Source organism: Pelobates fuscus, chromosome 8, assembly GCF_036172605.1.
Source record: "Pelobates fuscus isolate aPelFus1 chromosome 8, aPelFus1.pri, whole genome shotgun sequence".
NCBI classification, from domain to species: Eukaryota; Metazoa; Chordata; class Amphibia; order Anura; family Pelobatidae; genus Pelobates; species Pelobates fuscus.
The window spans coordinates 54,760,562-54,777,983 of record NC_086324.1 but is presented as its reverse complement, the minus strand read 5'-3'; the positions used below and the strand labels follow the sequence as shown (position 1 = coordinate 54,777,983).

The 17,422-nt window shown below is 43.5% G+C and overlaps 1 protein-coding gene across 1 annotated transcript in view; it reads left to right on the top strand.

Moving 5' to 3' along the window:
• Positions 1–17,422, top strand: part of KIAA2012 (KIAA2012 ortholog) — a 193,155-nt gene that overhangs the window by 126,833 nt on the left and 48,900 nt on the right. Inside the window, exons 13-14 of the mRNA XM_063429839.1 lie at positions 11,323–11,426; positions 11,524–11,571. Coding sequence (XP_063285909.1) covers positions 11,323–11,426; positions 11,524–11,571 — 152 coding nt within the window. The remainder of the gene's footprint in view (positions 1–11,322; positions 11,427–11,523; positions 11,572–17,422) is intronic.

The window sequence follows — 17,422 nt, the reverse complement described above, 5'->3', positions numbered from 1 at the left end:
GTGTCCCCTAGTGTCCCTAGTGTCTTAGTGTCCCCAAATGTTTTGGTGTCCCCATGTCTCCCAGTGTCTGTGTTCCTAGTGTCTCAGTGTGCCTGGTGTCCCCATGTCTCCCAGTGTCCCTATATGTCCCAGTGTCCCCATGTCTATGTCCACAACTGTCCCCATGTCTCCCAGTGTCCCCAAGTGTCTGTCTCCCAGCCAGTGTCCCCTAGTCTCCCAGTGTCTGTGTTCCCATGTCTTAGTGTCCCCAAATGTGTCAGTGTCCCCATGTCTCCCAGTGTCTGTGTCCCTAGTGTCTGAGTGTCCCTGTTTCTCCCAGTTTCCCTAAATATCTGTGTCCCCATGTCTCCCAGTGTCCCCATGTCTCTCAGTGTCCCCAGTATCCTAGTGACATGGGGACACACTGAGACATTGGGACACTGGGAGAAATGGGGACACAGACACTGGGAGACTAGGGAACTGTGTAACATGGGGACACTGACACTGTGATACATAGAGACACTGAGACACTGGGTGACTTGCGAGACTGAGACACTGGGAGACAGGGAGACACTGGGAGCAATCCATCTATACAGCAGAATCAAACTGTGAGTAGTTTGTTGGTGATTTTACTGGATTTTCTCTGATGTCACTCCTTGTGATTTACATCATGTGATGTCACGCATAACTAATTAATTATACAAATGATTAAGGCTGGTATTATTTTCCAAGAAAGGTGGCAACCTTAACTACTCTTCACATACTCTTGCTTAACCCCTTATGGACCAAACTTCTGGAATAAAAGGGAATCATGACATGTCACACATGTCATGTGTCCTTAAGGGGGTTAAAGGAGCACTATAGGGTCAGGAACACAATCATGTATTTCTGACCCTATTATGTTAAAACCACCACCCTGGCCCCTTCTTGCCTCCCTAAATATAGTAAAATATTACTTGTATTCAAGTCTGCAGCTGCTGGCTCAGAAGTGGTGGTCTGAGCAAATTACAATACTTCCCCATAGGATTGGCTGAGACTGTCAACTAGGCAGATAAGGGGCAGAGCCAGCACAAGTCCAACATAGCCCTGGCCAATCAGCATCTCCTCATAAAGATAAATTGAATCAATGCATCTCTATGAGGAAAGTTCAGTGTCTGCATGCAGAGGGTGGAGACACTGAATGGCAGTGCTGCACACTAGGCAGTACTGCCCCAGGAAGCACCTCTAGCAGCCATCTAAGGAGCAGCCAGTGGAGTTATTTTCTCTGAAAAGACAGTGTTTACTGCAAAAATACTGAATGGAATGATTCTACTTACCCGAACAAATACAATAAGCTGTAGTTGTTCTGGTGACTATAGTGTCCCTTTAAGTTTAGAAGCTTAAGAGGGTTGTATGGGAACAAAACTTGTGTGGACTGGCTGACAACATTAAAATTAGTTTAGGTAATGCAGACGTTGGTCTCTCTAACACTGTGGCATGTCCCCTTTCTTCTACACTCACTACATACACCTTCTCTCTGTCTCAGACTATATACCAGGAACTTCTGCCTGCTAGTAAGAAGGTAAGGAGACAAGTGGACCAGCAAGTGCTAGGGGACAGTCCTTAGAAAGCATGGAGTGAGCGCATCATTAGACACATTTATGTCAAGCTCAAGGTGCTGCCTGCATAGTATGCCCTTAGTTGGACAGCCTGCAGGATTGGCAGGCAGCCTGACATGAATTCATGCCAGACTGACCTTCCAATTCTTTGGACAAACATGCCCCCTTATGGGCATGTTCACCACATTTGGCAGGTCTTGTCACGTGATTCGCGCCAGTGGCACACCCTTTTACCCCGCCCATTGACTTCCTGCTTCACTGGACACTGCTGTTAGGGGTTATGGATTTACTTGAAAGATGAAAGCATAAATTAGAGAGAAATTAGCATAGAGTATGTGTTTGTTTCCCTCCAGCACCATCTCCATCAGATACATGACGCTTGGGAGGTATGACTGTTTTAGTGTTTTTGGTTGATAAGATTACGTAATTAGGCCCATCATAATTGTCAGCACCAGGCCCACTGTGCTCTTAATCCGGCCCTGGTTGGAGTGCTCCGACTTCCAGACACAAGTGGGCACTCTTTACCCGACTTTTTGTCTTTAACTATAGCTAACACACACAGTTTAGACCATAATCCCCACTACAAATTTATGTATCAAATTGCGACATATCCCAGACAAGTGTTGGCAAATACCTGGCTGGGACTCCCAGATACTACTCTATAGAGAGCCTCAGGTGGCTGCAGCACTGCCCGGGCCGGGCGTCCATGAGAGCTCACCGACCCGGGCGTGCAAGAAAAGAGGGATCGGCAGGAGGGAAGCGCACAGCATGAAGGGAGGGGGGAGAGAGACCATGAAGGGAGGGGGGAGAGAGACCATGAAGGGAGGAGGGAGAGAGACCATGAAGGGAGGGGGGAGAGAGACCATGAAGGGGGGGGGGAGAGAGACCATGAAGGGAGGGGGGAGAGAGACCATGAAGGGAGGGGGGAGAGAGACCATGAAGGGAGGGGGGAGAGAGACCATGAAGGGAGGGGGGAGAGAGACCATGAAGGGAGGGGGGAGAGAGACCATGAAGGGAGGGGGGAGAGAGACCATGAAGGGAGGGGGGAGAGAGACCATGAAGGGAGGGGGGACAGAGACCATGAAGGGAGGGGGGACAGAGACCATGAAGGGAGGGGGGACAGAGACCATGAAGGGAGGGGGGACAGAGACCATGAAGGGAGGGGGGACAGAGACCATGAAGGGAGGGGGGACAGAGACCATGAAGGGAGGGGGGACAGAGACCATGAAGGGAGGGGGGACAGAGACCATGAAGGGAGGGGGGAAAGAGACCATGAAGGGAGGGGGGAGAGAGACCATGAAGGCAGGGGGGAAGAGAGACAAGGGAGGGGGAGAGAGAGACAAGGGAGGGAAGATGGGGGGGAGAGAGAGACACTATGAAGGGAGGGAGGGAGAGGGGGAGCGAAAGACCATGAAAGGAGGGGGGAGGGTGAAGAGACCACTATGGGAGGGAGGAGGGGTGAGGAGAGACCACTATGGGGGTATGGGGGTGAGGAGAGACCATTAATGGAAAGGGGGGGAGGAGAGACCACTAAGGGACAGGGGAGGAGAGACAATAAGGGGCAGGGGAGAGCTCTAAGGGACGGAAGGGAGAGCTCTAAAGGACAGGGGGTAGGGGAGAGCACTAAGGGACGGGGGTAGGAGAGAGCACTAAGAGACGGGGGTAGGAGAGAGCTCTAAGGGAAGGGAGGGGAGAACTCTAAAAGACAAGAGGGGAGAGGACTACAGGAAAGGGGGCAGGGAGATCACTTTGGGGGGGCATGAAAGAGGAGAGATCAATAAGGGACGAGGTGGGGGAGAAGAGACCAATAACGGACAGGGGAGAGCTCTAAGGGATTGGGGATAGGGGAGAGCAATAAGGGACAGTTGGGCAGGATGCAGCAGTAAGTGACAGGAGGGGAGAGCACTAAGGGAAAGGGGGCAGGGAGATCACTAAGGGACAGTGGGGCAGGGGAGATCTCTAAGAGACAGAAGGGGGGAGCACTATGGGAAAGGAGGCAGGTAGAACACTGTGTGGGGGAGGGGCATGAGAAAGGAGAGACCAATAAGGGAAGGGGTGGGGAAGAAGAGACCAATAACGGACAGGGGAGAGATCTAAGGGATGGGAGGGGAGAGCCATAAGGGACAGTGGGGCAGGATACAACAGTAAGGGACAGGAGGGGAGAGCACTAAGGGAAAGGAGGCAGGGAGATGATTAAGGGACAAGAGGGGAGAGAGGCTGAGGAAGTGGGGAAAGAGAACCAAAAAGGGGCTGTCAGGACTCAGCCCCTATCCTACCCCACAAACTCTCTATTTCACACTACACACACACAATGCATCGCTATACATACACCTTACACACAATGCATCCCTACACACACAAAAACCCACCATGCTTCCCTTACACACAGAGAAACACACAATGCATCCATTACACACACAATGCAACCCTTACACACAAAGACAATGCACCCCTTGCACACATACACAGAAACACACAATGCATCCCTTACACACACTGCATTCCTTACACACAGAAACACACAATGTATCCCTACACACACTGAAACACAATGCATCTCTTAGACACACTCAATGCACCCCTTACAGATACACACATTGTATCCCTAACATACACTGAAACACACCTTGCATCCCTTACACATACAAACACAGATTCACACAATGCATCCCTTACACACATCCAAAACACACAAAACATCCCTTATACACAAACACACACTGCTTACTATCCCTTACACAAAAACACACTGCATCCACTACACACACACACTGCATCACCTACACAAACTGGTATCCCTATACACTACATTCCATAAGCACACACTTTAGATCCTCTACAATAACACATAACACATCCCCTGCACACTCCACCCCCTGTGAGCGGTGGAACATGTAGGTGGACTTATGGGTGGGCCTTAAGGGCATACTCACCGTCAGGCCGTGGGGGCGCAGACCTTCAGCTGTGTAAGGGGCCCCCAAAAATGGAGCTGCTTCCCGTTCTCCCAGAACATTGATTTTTGTGACCACAGTTACAAACAGCCTCCAGAGATCCTGTTCTACACCAGACCAGTGGAGCCAAACTGCAGCTAGACCCCATCATTAGGGATGTGCATGGGAAAAATAATCGGTTTGGTTCAGCATTCCGAAATTCGGGACTTCGGGACTTCAACACTTCGGGACTTGGGGTAAGTGTAGGGTTAGCGATAGGGTTTGGGTTGGTTAAGGGTTAGGGTAGGGTTAGGGTAAGGTTAGGTTAGGGTAGGGTTAGGGCTGGTTGTCAGACCTTCCGGCATTCGCTAACCGTGGACTTCCGGGTTCTCGGAGCGCGGCCACTCCCCCTCCTATGACGTGGTCGTTCCCAGGGTTCATAGAGAGTCCGCGTCAACACCACAGTGCTGGATCAACTCGAAAGCTCCCGCGAACTTCAAACTGAATATTTACTTCTACTGTGTATCGGACCCGGACTGTTTAATCATTTACCCTCCTTCTCCTCTCCTACGACCTCGGACTGTTTTGGATATTCTCTTGCCTGCTGCAACCTCGATTCTCTGTGGAATCTCTATCACCAATTTGGATTATCACTCCTTCAAAAGTTAAGTAACCCAGATTGGCTCAACTTAATATATAACCATCCTAAATCTAAGTGGTTCGCTATCTGCTCCACATCAACTCATAATCTTGTTTCCAACACCTACTTATTAATTATCTGCATCCTAAATTGGAACTTCTCGCTGGTTGTGTTAAATTTACCTTATCCTAAAAAAGCTTCAAACACCGCTGCTGGTTATAACCTACCAGGAATTAAAGAGACAGTTCAATTTGATTATCTTTTTTTATTTAAAGTAATAAACATTATCAAACTCAGAAATCTGCAGTTGTTTCCATCTTATCAACAATTGAGCGTTACAGATTGATCCAGCCTAATTAATGGATACAGCAGATCTCACTTCTGAAATCACCAGATTAAACCAAAGAGTGGATACTCTCACTCAAGGCATGCAAGATCTACAGATCACCAATGAAAGAATCCTTACTTATGTAAGGGACTTGCAAACCCATACTCCTCACACAGTTACACACTCGGCTAGTGACCCTGCTGTCTCCAACCCCGAAAAATTCTCTGGAGACAGGTCCCAATACCGAGAGTTCATCAATTCTTGCAAGTTGTTGATTGCATTAAAACCCCGATCATATCCCACGGAAAGATCTAAAGTTTGTTCTGTTATTTCATTTTTGAGAGGTGAACCCATGGCCTGGGCTCATTCCTTTCTTGAGAATGATGATCCCATATTGGATTCTCTGGATGAATTCTTTGAAGCCATGTCTCTCCTTTACGAAGACCCAAACAAACAAGCGACTGCAGATTTAACCATTAGAACACTGCAGCAAAGAAACCGGCCTGTTGAAGATTACATTGCTGAATTCAAACGATGGGCACCTGAAACTCAGTGGAATGACATAACTCTACGTAACCAGTTCCGTATTGGGTTATCTGAAGCTGTCAAAGATGAGCTCTCCAGAACTGAACTACCTACTACACTAAATACACTTATTCAACTGTCAATCAGTATCGACAGAAGACTTAGGGAAAGAAAAGCTGAGAAATCACTCACTAGCTCTCTATGGAAAAAACCCTTCACCTCTTCAAAGGCACCGGAGAAACCTATAACTCCCGCTGAACCTATGGAAATAGGGGTTGTGAGAAGTCCTCTTACTCCAGAAGAGAGAACCAGAAGAAGACAACTGAACCTCTGCATGTACTGTGCTTCGCAAGAACATGTGGTCCCAGACTGTCCCCTATTGAAACGTCCAAGAGGCGGTAAGCATGGTTCTACCACGACTATAATGAGTGTACTTCCTTCTAAACCAACCTCTCATTTCTCCTCTGTCTCTCTCATATTACAGTGGGACAAAGAAAGAATTGCGACTAAGGCCATTATTGATTCCGGTGCTAATGGGGTGTTCCTGGACTCATCCTTTGTTACAAAAAATAAAATTCCTTGTGTTCAAAAACGTAATTCCGTCTCTGTCAGAGTTATTGATGGCTCCTTAATCTCCTCGGGGCCCATTCGCCTTGAAACTGTCCCTTTAAGGACTACTACTAATTATGTCCATTCTGAATTTCTTGTTTTTGATGTCATAAATTCTCCTCTTTATCCTATAATATTAGGGATAGACTGGTTACGGACTCACAACCCACTTATTACCTGGGCTCCTTTCTCTCTCACGTTTAACTCTGCATATTGCCAGAGAACATGTCTACAACACATCCCCATTTTGCATGTTACTAGGGAATCCACTATACCTTCCAGCTATTCGGAGTTCGCTGATGTGTTCAGTAAAAAGGAAGCAGAGACACTTCCTCCTCATCGACCCTATGATTGTCCGATTGACCTTGTTCCTGGTGCTCCTATCCCTTTTGGACATATTTATCCCCTCTCTGAATCAGAGCTAAAAACCCTCAAGGAATACCTAGATGAAAACCTCCGGAAGGGGTTCATTAGACCTTCCTGCTCACCAGCCGCTTCCAGCATGTTTTTTGTGAGAAACAAGGACCAGACTATACGCCCCATCATCGATTACAGGTCTTTAAATAAAATAACTATTAAGAATCGTTACCCTCTTCCCCTGATCAATGAGTTGATTGAAAGATTAAGAACAGCTACCATCTACACTAAACTTGACCTTCGTGGGGCATATAACCTTGTTAGAATCAAGGCCAATGATGAATGGAAAACGGCGTTCAGAACCCGATATGGTCTTTACGAATATCTTGTCATGCCCTTCGGGCTATGTAACGCCCCTGCAACCTTTCAGCATTTCATTAACGATATCTTCCGAGATCTCCTAGACGTTTGTGTCATCATTTACTTAGATGATATTCTCATCTACTCCAACAACCTTGAAGAACACAGAAAACACGTGAGATGGGTATTATCCAGATTAAGAACACACAAATTATACGCAAAACCAGAAAAATGTATATTTGAAGTCAATGAAATCACTTTTCTGGGATATGTTATCTCCCCTCATTCAATAAGTATGGATACCTCCAAAATAGATTGCATTGTCAACTGGTCTACTCCTACTAATACTAAAGACTTACAACGTTTTTTGGGATTTGCCAACTTCTATAGGAAGTTCATTAAAAATTACTCCAAGGTTGCTCATCCCCTCAACCTGCTCAATAGCAGTAAACGGTCCTTTGCTTGGAACGAAGAGGCTCAAGCAGCCTTTGATGAATTAAAACGGAGATTCACAAGTGCTCCCATTCTTCAACTACCTAATCCTGCTTTTCTCTACGTCATGGAAACGGATGCTTCTGATACAGCTATCGGGGCTGTCCTCTCTCAACACCAAACGCCTCAAGATCCTCTCCATCCAGTAGCTTTTTTCTCACGATCTTTGTCTCCTGCTGAACGAAATTATCCTGTAGGAGAAAAAGAATTATTAAGTATTAAAGCTGCATTCGAAAACTGGCGTCACATACTTGAAGACACACGCACTCCTGTAATTGTTTATACCGACCACAGGAACCTTGAATATCTTCATTCCAACAAAACACTCTCTGCCAGACAAGTACGCTGGAATCTTTTCTTTTCCCGTTTCAATTTTCAAATCATCTACAGACCTGGATCCAGAAATAAAAAGGCAGATGCCCTGTCCAGAATTCACCAAGATCTTCCTGTAAACGAAACTCAACCTCCTAAAATCATAGGTATTATTTCGTCATTAACTGATGATATTAAACATCTTAAAGAAGAAGATCTTGAACTTCCCAAACAAGACAATCTATCAAAAAAGGACGGATTGTACTACTTCAAAGACAGGTTATACATTCCTCCCTTGCTTAGAAATAAAATACTTTCCTTGATTCATGATTCCCCTCTGGCTGGTCATCCTGGTACAAGAAAAACACTGGAGCTGTCTAAAAGATATTACTGGTGGCCTCGCCAGGACAAGACCATAGAATCTTATGTCAAAAACTGCCCAACCTGTCTGAGATCAAAATCTGACCATCATCCACCATTCGGTCAATTACTGAGCCTACCTGTTCCAGAAAGACCTTGGCAGTCCATCTCAATGGATTTCTTGGTAGAACTCCCTCCTTCGCAACATCATACCACCATTCTGGTAGTGGTAGACCGTTTCACCAAGATGTCCCATTTTATTCCTTTAAAGAAATTACCCTCTTCATCTGAACTTGCAAAAGTATTCATCAATAACATCGTGAAACTCCATGGTCTTCCTGAAGAAATCATATCAGACAGAGGAACACAGTTCACCTCCAAATTCTGGAATGAGATGTGTTCCTCCCTCAACATTCAACGTAAATTATCTTCAGCCTATCATCCTCAAACCAACGGACAAACAGAGAGAGTTAACCAATGTCTTGAACAATACTTGCGGTGTTATTGCTCTCATTTACAAGATGATTGGATCACGTGGTTACCAATGGCAGAGTTCTCATACAACAACTCGGTACACACTAGTAGCAAAATGACTCCATTCTTCTCAAATTTTGGATTCCATCCTTCTTCATTCCCCGATCAAGGACTTCCTTCTTCTAATCCATACGTCTCCAACCATAACTCGTTCATGTCTGCCCTCTTCCTCAGGTTACGTGATAACCTTAAAAAGGCATCATCTACTCAGAAAAAGTTTTTCGATACTGGTAGACGACCTTCCCCTACTTACAAGGTTGGTGATCTAGTATGGCTCTCTTCAAAAAACATTGTTACCAACCGTCCCTCAAAGAAACTAAGTTCACTCTTCCTTGGCCCTTTTCGTATATTGTCACTCATCAACGAAAACGTGGTTAGATTGAAACTTCCACCTACCATGAAACTGCATCCAGTCTTCCATGTGTCGTTGCTTAAACCACACCACTCCGACCCTTTCATGAGGGATGTTCATACCACTCCTGATCCCATTCTGGTACAAGGTGAAGAGGAATACGAGGTTCAGAGGATTCTCGACTCACGAATCCATCGTGGTTCCTTACAATATCTTGTCCGGTGGAAGGGCTACGGAGTTGACGAAGACTCATGGGTGTCGTCCTCCGCGGTGCATGCTCGTCGACTTATCAACGCGTACCATGCTCGCTACCCATCCAGACCTCGTTGACAGCATCCGGTGGCTGCTTCTTATGAGGGGGGTTCTGTCAGACCTTCCGGCATTCGCTAACCGTGGACTTCCGGGTTCTCGGAGCGCGGCCACTCCCCCTCCTATGACGTGGTCGTTCCCAGGGTTCATAGAGAGTCCGCGTCAACACCACAGTGCTGGATCAACTCGAAAGCTCCCGCGAACTTCAAACTGAATATTTACTTCTACTGTGTATCGGACCCGGACTGTTTAATCATTTACCCTCCTTCTCCTCTCCTACGACCTCGGACTGTTTTGGATATTCTCTTGCCTGCTGCAACCTCGATTCTCTGTGGAATCTCTATCACCAATTTGGATTATCACTCCTTCAAAAGTTAAGTAACCCAGATTGGCTCAACTTAATATATAACCATCCTAAATCTAAGTGGTTCGCTATCTGCTCCACATCAACTCATAATCTTGTTTCCAACACCTACTTATTAATTATCTGCATCCTAAATTGGAACTTCTCGCTGGTTGTGTTAAATTTACCTTATCCTAAAAAAGCTTCAAACACCGCTGCTGGTTATAACCTACCAGGAATTAAAGAGACAGTTCAATTTGATTATCTTTTTTTATTTAAAGTAATAAACATTATCAAACTCAGAAATCTGCAGTTGTTTCCATCTTATCAACAATTGAGCGTTACACTGGTTTAGGGTTAGGGTAGGGTTAGGCGTAGGGGTAGGGTTAGGGTAGGGCTAGTGTTGGTTTAGGGGTAGGGTTAAGGGTAGGGTTGTCCGAAATGTGGCCGAACTTCCATTCGGGTCGGACCGAATTGCACATGTGAACCCATCATCATCCTCATCTGGTTGTAAGTAGGCAATCTAGTATATTTTTTGTGACACTATTCTCTAATTTACCTCACATTAAAGGAACATTATAGTCCCCAGAACCACTGCAGCTTAATGCAGTGGTTCTGGTGTCTATAGCCTGTCCCTGCAGACTTTTTAATGTAAACACACACTGTGTGCAGCACTTGCGTTAGTTAACATGGCAGATCATATGGGTGGGGCATTGTGATGTCACATGGGATGGGGGGGGGGGGCGGCAAACTTTTCTTTTGCCTAGGCGGCAAAAATACTTGCACCACGCTCAGTTTAGACAATAGTACTTTATGCAAGTCTCAGAAAAGTGTTGATTTTATTCTATTTGATTTATTAGTTAGTGGGCATTTATTGTCTTCAGCTACAAGCTATCACGCACAGTTTAGACAATAATCCCCACACATGTGTGGGTTCCTTGTGCAAGTTTCAGACAAGTGTTGATTTTATTCTATTTTATTTATTTATTTTTTGTTTTACACACAAGTGTTTTTGGGTGTTGACTCTGTTGACCAGTTTTTATATATTAGAAATTTATCATTAAAAGTTACGTTTTAATATTCACACATTAAGGTTGCACCTTAAGTTCTCTACTGTACCCTTACTGTTTCCCGCAGCTAGTAGGGTATTCCACTCCATAGGATACTCTACCAATATCCTTTCTCTCCTGTTCCACTCACACTTTTGTGCATTATTAGTGAATCAAGTTAACCCCCTCTCAGGAGATAAGCTACTGCATACCTCCTATATTTATGTTTACTTCTTAAATTTTAGCAACTGGTGGTTCCAACACACCATCTTTGCAGCCGTCTACAAATTCACAGGAGGAAGAAGAAAGCACACCTGAATACAATGAGACCGTATCCGGTGAAACGCAGGTAATTCTTAGCAATGTACCTATTTCTATCATTTTACAACCTAATAAAGTGTTTTGTGTGCTGCGTTTGCTAAATCTTCGAGTTGTATGTGTTGCAGGAAAGCTCCCAGATCCTTACCGTGCCTGCTCCACCCGAGGATGATGCAGTAAGTGGGAACTATTTGTATATGTAAATAAAAAGAACGAACATCTAGAATTCTGTGAGCTCGCTGTTTACAATCGCAATCTACTTATTGACAGCTCAGCTGTAACTTCTAAAAAAAGTCTTTACTATTTATTTATTTATTTTTATTTGTAAATAATTTTTACAGCAATAAATCAAGACGTAAAAAGAGAGAAAAAATCTGAATATTTGCACGTTTATATCCATTTATACATCATGGATTTTTCACAATCTACCTTGTTCTTTTTTCAACTTTTCGATTTAGAACTTATTTTTTAACTCGATGTTTAGTGAATTGACCCATTTTTAAAAAGTGTTTATTTATTTTCACATTTGAATTTTTATTAAGTTTATGGAATGCATAATAACACAGTACATAGTTTTAAGAGGGCACGTGTTTTTTGTTGAGAGAGGCGAATGAAGAGAGGCGAATGAAGCACAGTTAAAAATGCATGAGCGAGTAAGAAGACTGTGTGGTTTATTGACCAAATACCAAATTGAAGCAAAGTAAAAAACGAATTACTAAATTCTATCCAAAATCAAACATCTAGTTACTAGATGTTAGTAGATTCTAGTAGATGACAAGAGACACCTTGTCAATTGCAATTCATGTAAAGGGCATCCAAGTTCCCCAAAGGCAGCTATTATTCTACGCAAGGTGCCCAAAAGATGCACAGAAATTGGTAGGAGGTATAGGCGGGAGCTCAGGTCTTCCTCTTGATTATCAGAGAGTTAGTGGACTTCCAATTCCATTAACACTTCACAAGCTGGACACTGAGCAAGAGAATAGCATCGAGGCTGTATGTATGGTTGAAAAAAACTACTTGTGAAAAAGGTGTTAGAAAGCTTAATAAATTCTTTATGCCACCGAAATGATTACATGAAGAAATGACTATTAGGATGGAAAAGATGCAAGAGATTTAAAAAAATTGAATAGTGCACTAAATATTTGCAGAATATTAGATGTAAAAGTAATGGTATTTTTTTTTTTTTTCTTCAAATGTTGTCAGCTGTGCATGTCATTATACACATTGATGGGTATTATATAAAAAAAAAAGTGTGGCCTTGCAGCATGAAAAATTTTAATATTGCAGACAGAAGATAAAGTGATTAATCCATCTGAAGTCTTGCAACATATACATTCGACATACTGCAGGGCAGCACTTTTCACGCGCAGCTCATCACCTGTTTATATTATATGCATTCAGGAAACCACGCAGATATGACAACCCAGCCTCCAAATATGCAGTTTAGCATGTACGTTACAATACAGGGGAAAAGTATTATGCTCTCTTTGTAACTCATTTTATTATTTGTTAAAATGTATTTTACAGTTTATGGTGTAATAATAATGATTTTACTAACCCCTGAAACTGTTATGGAGGATTATTCACTTGATGGGGAATTGTGATCAATTGAAAACAGAATTGCATAATTTAGGCTGAAATTGCCTTTGTTTCCTCATTCTAGGAAATATTAAGGGGTTTATTTACTAAACTGTGAATTGGCTATTTTAGACTATATTTCACATCCTACATTACAATTTGGTGTTCAGTGAATTAAACCTTAAAGGACCACTCTAGGCACCCAGACCACTTCAGCTTAATGAAGTGGTCTGGGTGCCAGGTCCCTCTAGGATTAACCCTTTTTTTTATAAACATAGCAGTTTCAGAGAAACTGCTATGTTTTATACTGAGGGTTAATCCTGCCTCCAAAACCTCTAGTGGCTGTCTCATTGACAGACGCTAGAGGCGCTTGCGTGCTTCTCACTGTGAAAATCACAGTGAGAGCACGCAAGCGTCCATAGGAAAGCATTGTAAATGCTTTCCTATGCGACCGGCTGAATGCGAGCGCGGCTCCTGCCGCGCATGCGCATTCAGCCGATGACGTCGCAAGGAAGAAGGAGAGGAGGAGGAAAGCTCCCCGCCCGGCGCTGGAGAAAGAGGTAAGTTTAACCCCTTCCTCCCCCCAGAGCCCGGCGGGAGTGGGTCCCTGAGGGTGGGGGCACCCTCAGGGCACTCTAGTGCCAGGAAAACGAGTATGTTTTCCTGGCACTAGAGTGGTCCTTTAAGAAATGTATCCTGAAAGCTCTGAGTTTTAGATATGATGGTTGACCTTAGGCAGTGCAACAACAAGTTACAGTGCCCTCCACTAATAATGGAATCTTGGTAAATATGAGCAAAGAAGGCTGTGGAAATGTGTCATTATTGTTAACCTTAGCCATAAATGAAAATGGAAGTGCACTCGACCCTTAGTTATGGAATCCAGGGTGCTCCATGGAAAGTCCCAGTACCCAAAAGGACCAAATTAAATTTAGTAAATGTAGAAAGTAATCCAGGCACTTCAACAGGTTCCAAAATCAAGGCAATTTATTAGAACCAGGAACTACACAGTAACGTTTCAGCCTCTTAGGGCTTTTATCAAGCTTGAGTGCAGTGTGTGTGAGGGGTGCACTGTGTGTGTGTGGGTGCGGGGGTGCAGTATGTGTGTGTGGTGTTTGAAATGCAGTGTGTGTCAAGGGCGCACTGTGTGTGTGTGTGTTTGAGGTGTAGTGTGTGTGTTTGGGGTGCTCTGTGTTTTTGGGGTGCTCTGTGATGTTTGGGGTGCAGTCTATGTGTGTGAGGGGTGTAGTAGGATGTTTGGGATGTAGTTTGTGTGTGTGTGTGAGGGGCGAAGTAGGATGTTTGGGATGTAGTGTGTGTGTGAAGGGTGTAGTGTGATGTTTGGGGTGTAGTGTGTGTGTGTGTGTGTGTGTGTGTGTGAGGGGTGTAGTGTGATGTTTGGGTTGTCCCCCCTCCCTTCTTACCTTTTCCTGGGAGGGGGGACCTAGTTGTCCGGTGGGAAATCCCTGGTGGTCCGGTGAGGAGTGAACTCTACCCTGTAGTTCCTGGGGTAGAGTTCACTCTCGCGAGATCGGAGCGTTGTCATAGTAACCACGGTAACACTCCGACCTCGCGAAAGGAACCCGGCGGAGCTGCAGGATAGAGCTCCCCCAGGGTACTCTCTCCCTCCCCTGTCCGCATCTCAGTGCCTGTAGACCGGTGGGGAGATAGATTGTCTCCCCACTGGCCCATGAAGGCACACCGCCAGTCCGGTGCTCTGATAGCGCTGGCTCTGCATGGGCCGGCAGGGGAGATGCACTGATCTCCCCTGTCGGCCTTGGCCCATGGCCATCACGGCCCACCGGGCATTTGCCCGGTATACCCGATGGCCAGTTCGGGCCTGGAGACAGTGCATTGATGCAATATAGACACACGGCCTCTTTCAGGTTGATGTATAACATTTCCAGTTTACTGTAACTTCCCCATTATTGCCCTGATGGTGAAAAAGGGCTTCCTGCTTTCTTATAACAACTTTTGCCACAAGTCTAACTATATTCCTTAGTCGTACCCATTGTGATGAATGAGTAAGGGAATTTGGCCTGTGTTATACCCCTCTGAAATAGAAAGTCATGATTGAACAATTTCCTGTTCCTAGTCACCTAGATGTAGTAAAAAAAATGTAAAATATCAATGGAAATTTACTACAAATATATTTTTCTTACATGACTTAATAGCGGTGCCAATAATTGAGCCAAGATTTTTTTCTGTTCTGGATAAACCTATATTTGCGTATTTTTTTTTTAACAAAAGATCAAAAGTTTAAACAATAATGAGAATTTTTCACAGCCTTCTCTGCTAATATTTGCCAAAGATGCCAATATTATTTGAGGGCACTGTAGATTTTTAATCACTGTTGGCTGTTGGCCAAGTTTTCCCCTGTTATTTTTATTATTATTATTATTATCATCGTTTATATAGCACCAAAATATTCCACAGAACTTTACAATATTATAAAAGCGGAAATTTAACATTAAATGTGACAATAACAAAATGTTACAGGAACAATATTTTGTTGAGAACCCTGCTCGAAAAAGCTTACAATCTACAAGATTTTAAACAAAGATATCATTTCTTTAGCTGAGCCAGTATGACATTGCTACAAACTTTAGAAATACACGTTCTGATTCCGTACAGTGGATTTTACTCCATTAACTCAAAAATTGTCACCAGGGAATAAGTTAGTCAAGGCTTTTGGGTCAATTAATAGACTCCCCTAGCTGTGATGTGTTTGGCCGCAAACCGACAACGCAAATAAAAATGGGCATTTCTTCCCACTCATTATATACTTGCAGTCAATGCTAAAACAAGAAAAACTACAAATGAGTATTAATAGGTTAAATTAATACTTTGCATATTTAAGTCAAATTAAAATGAAACACCATTTATTTAATTGCATAGTTCTTAAATTTTCTAAATGATTTTAGTTTCTCTGTGAAGTTTCTATATGTATTTAAAAAAATAAAAAATTTAATTTTGTTTAAAATGTGGTCCCATTGCTTTCTGCCCCCACCTAGTACTTTGACCACTGCAGTTGAATAAGTAGGGGGAGCATTGGATAAAAGAGCATACGTAAAAACGCAGACAGACACCTCTGAGCTGTGAAATGCTCTCTCATCTGCCGTATGATCCAGCACCCTGCTGAGAGACTATGCACTATTTATGAACACACTCTCTGAATATTTACTACCTTGCAAACTATATCAGCCTTGAAGTCCTCAGGTTTCATGTTGTTTGGTTTAGTTGAGAATAGAGAATAACTTTACACACCGAAAACTTGCTCAGAGAGGGAAGAATTCTCTACTCTCAAGTGTTTTGCGCCAATATCCCAAGCCTAAGACACATGAAAACTAATATTGTCAACAGATTTTTTAAAAAAGATCGTTGACAATGGTGCCTGACAACCTTAACTTCATTCAGCTTGTTTTACATTAACACAAGGCTATTCATAAACTCCGAGTTGTAGAGAATTGAAATAGGAATTCAATTATTTTGGCTACTATAGACAAGCTGTGGCTATAGACAGTTTCAGGCATTTCTACAGAACAGCTCTGCTTGCCTTCCTTTTTTTTTGCTAATACATTTTTTTTATTAGGAATATCAGACGTTAACATGCCGATGGCATACAGTAAACATTATGCATCATAGGAAATTAAGCAGGATCGCAGTATTGCAGATTATACAGTGGTCGACACTTTAGATGTTTTGTAAACTTAGAATCATAAAAAGAAAAAAGAACATTGAGGCACTCCCCGACCCAGCCCCTTCCTCCGCAGGTAAGAAAAAGGGTTTCACCGGGACAGAGGAATTTGGAGAAGTGATACCTTCATGTGAGATAGGCATTTCTTAAGTCTGTGATAGGGCCGGCCACCTTTAGTCGAGAAGTAGGTCAGCAGACCATGCGCCAAAGCCAGTTTGGTCACTTTACAAGAGAACGGTCAACCTATAATATTTTTTTTGTCAATCTTTGTTTTTATTGAGGCAAAAGTTGGATCGTTACAGAAAGTAAAACAGGGGGTTAATGCATGAAAAGTACAGGTTATGCACAATTGGTTTATACAAAAATTGCATGTACTCCCGAGAGTAACGGCCTCTTTTTTTTTTTTTAAGTAAGAGTTTCAGCAGTAGTGTTATTCTTACGATATGACAGGATTACATTGTGTTCTTCCTAACCACCTAGTAGGGATCGTCGCTTTGCCCATCGATTGGTGACGTGGTTTAGGGAAAGGTAGGAGTAGAAAAAACATGCTAAGACATCGCTTTAGAGGATTAAGTCAAGGACATATGGTTCAGTGCTTAGTGTGTTAAGTCAAAGTAAAAGGAAGACAGAATAGGTCTAATATACTACCAATAATTAATACACAGGATAAGAGCAGTATTTAAACTAAAGGCATGCTTAATAACATAGATTAGTAAACTGCAGGTTACAGTAAACAGCGTTAGGTGTAGGAGGAC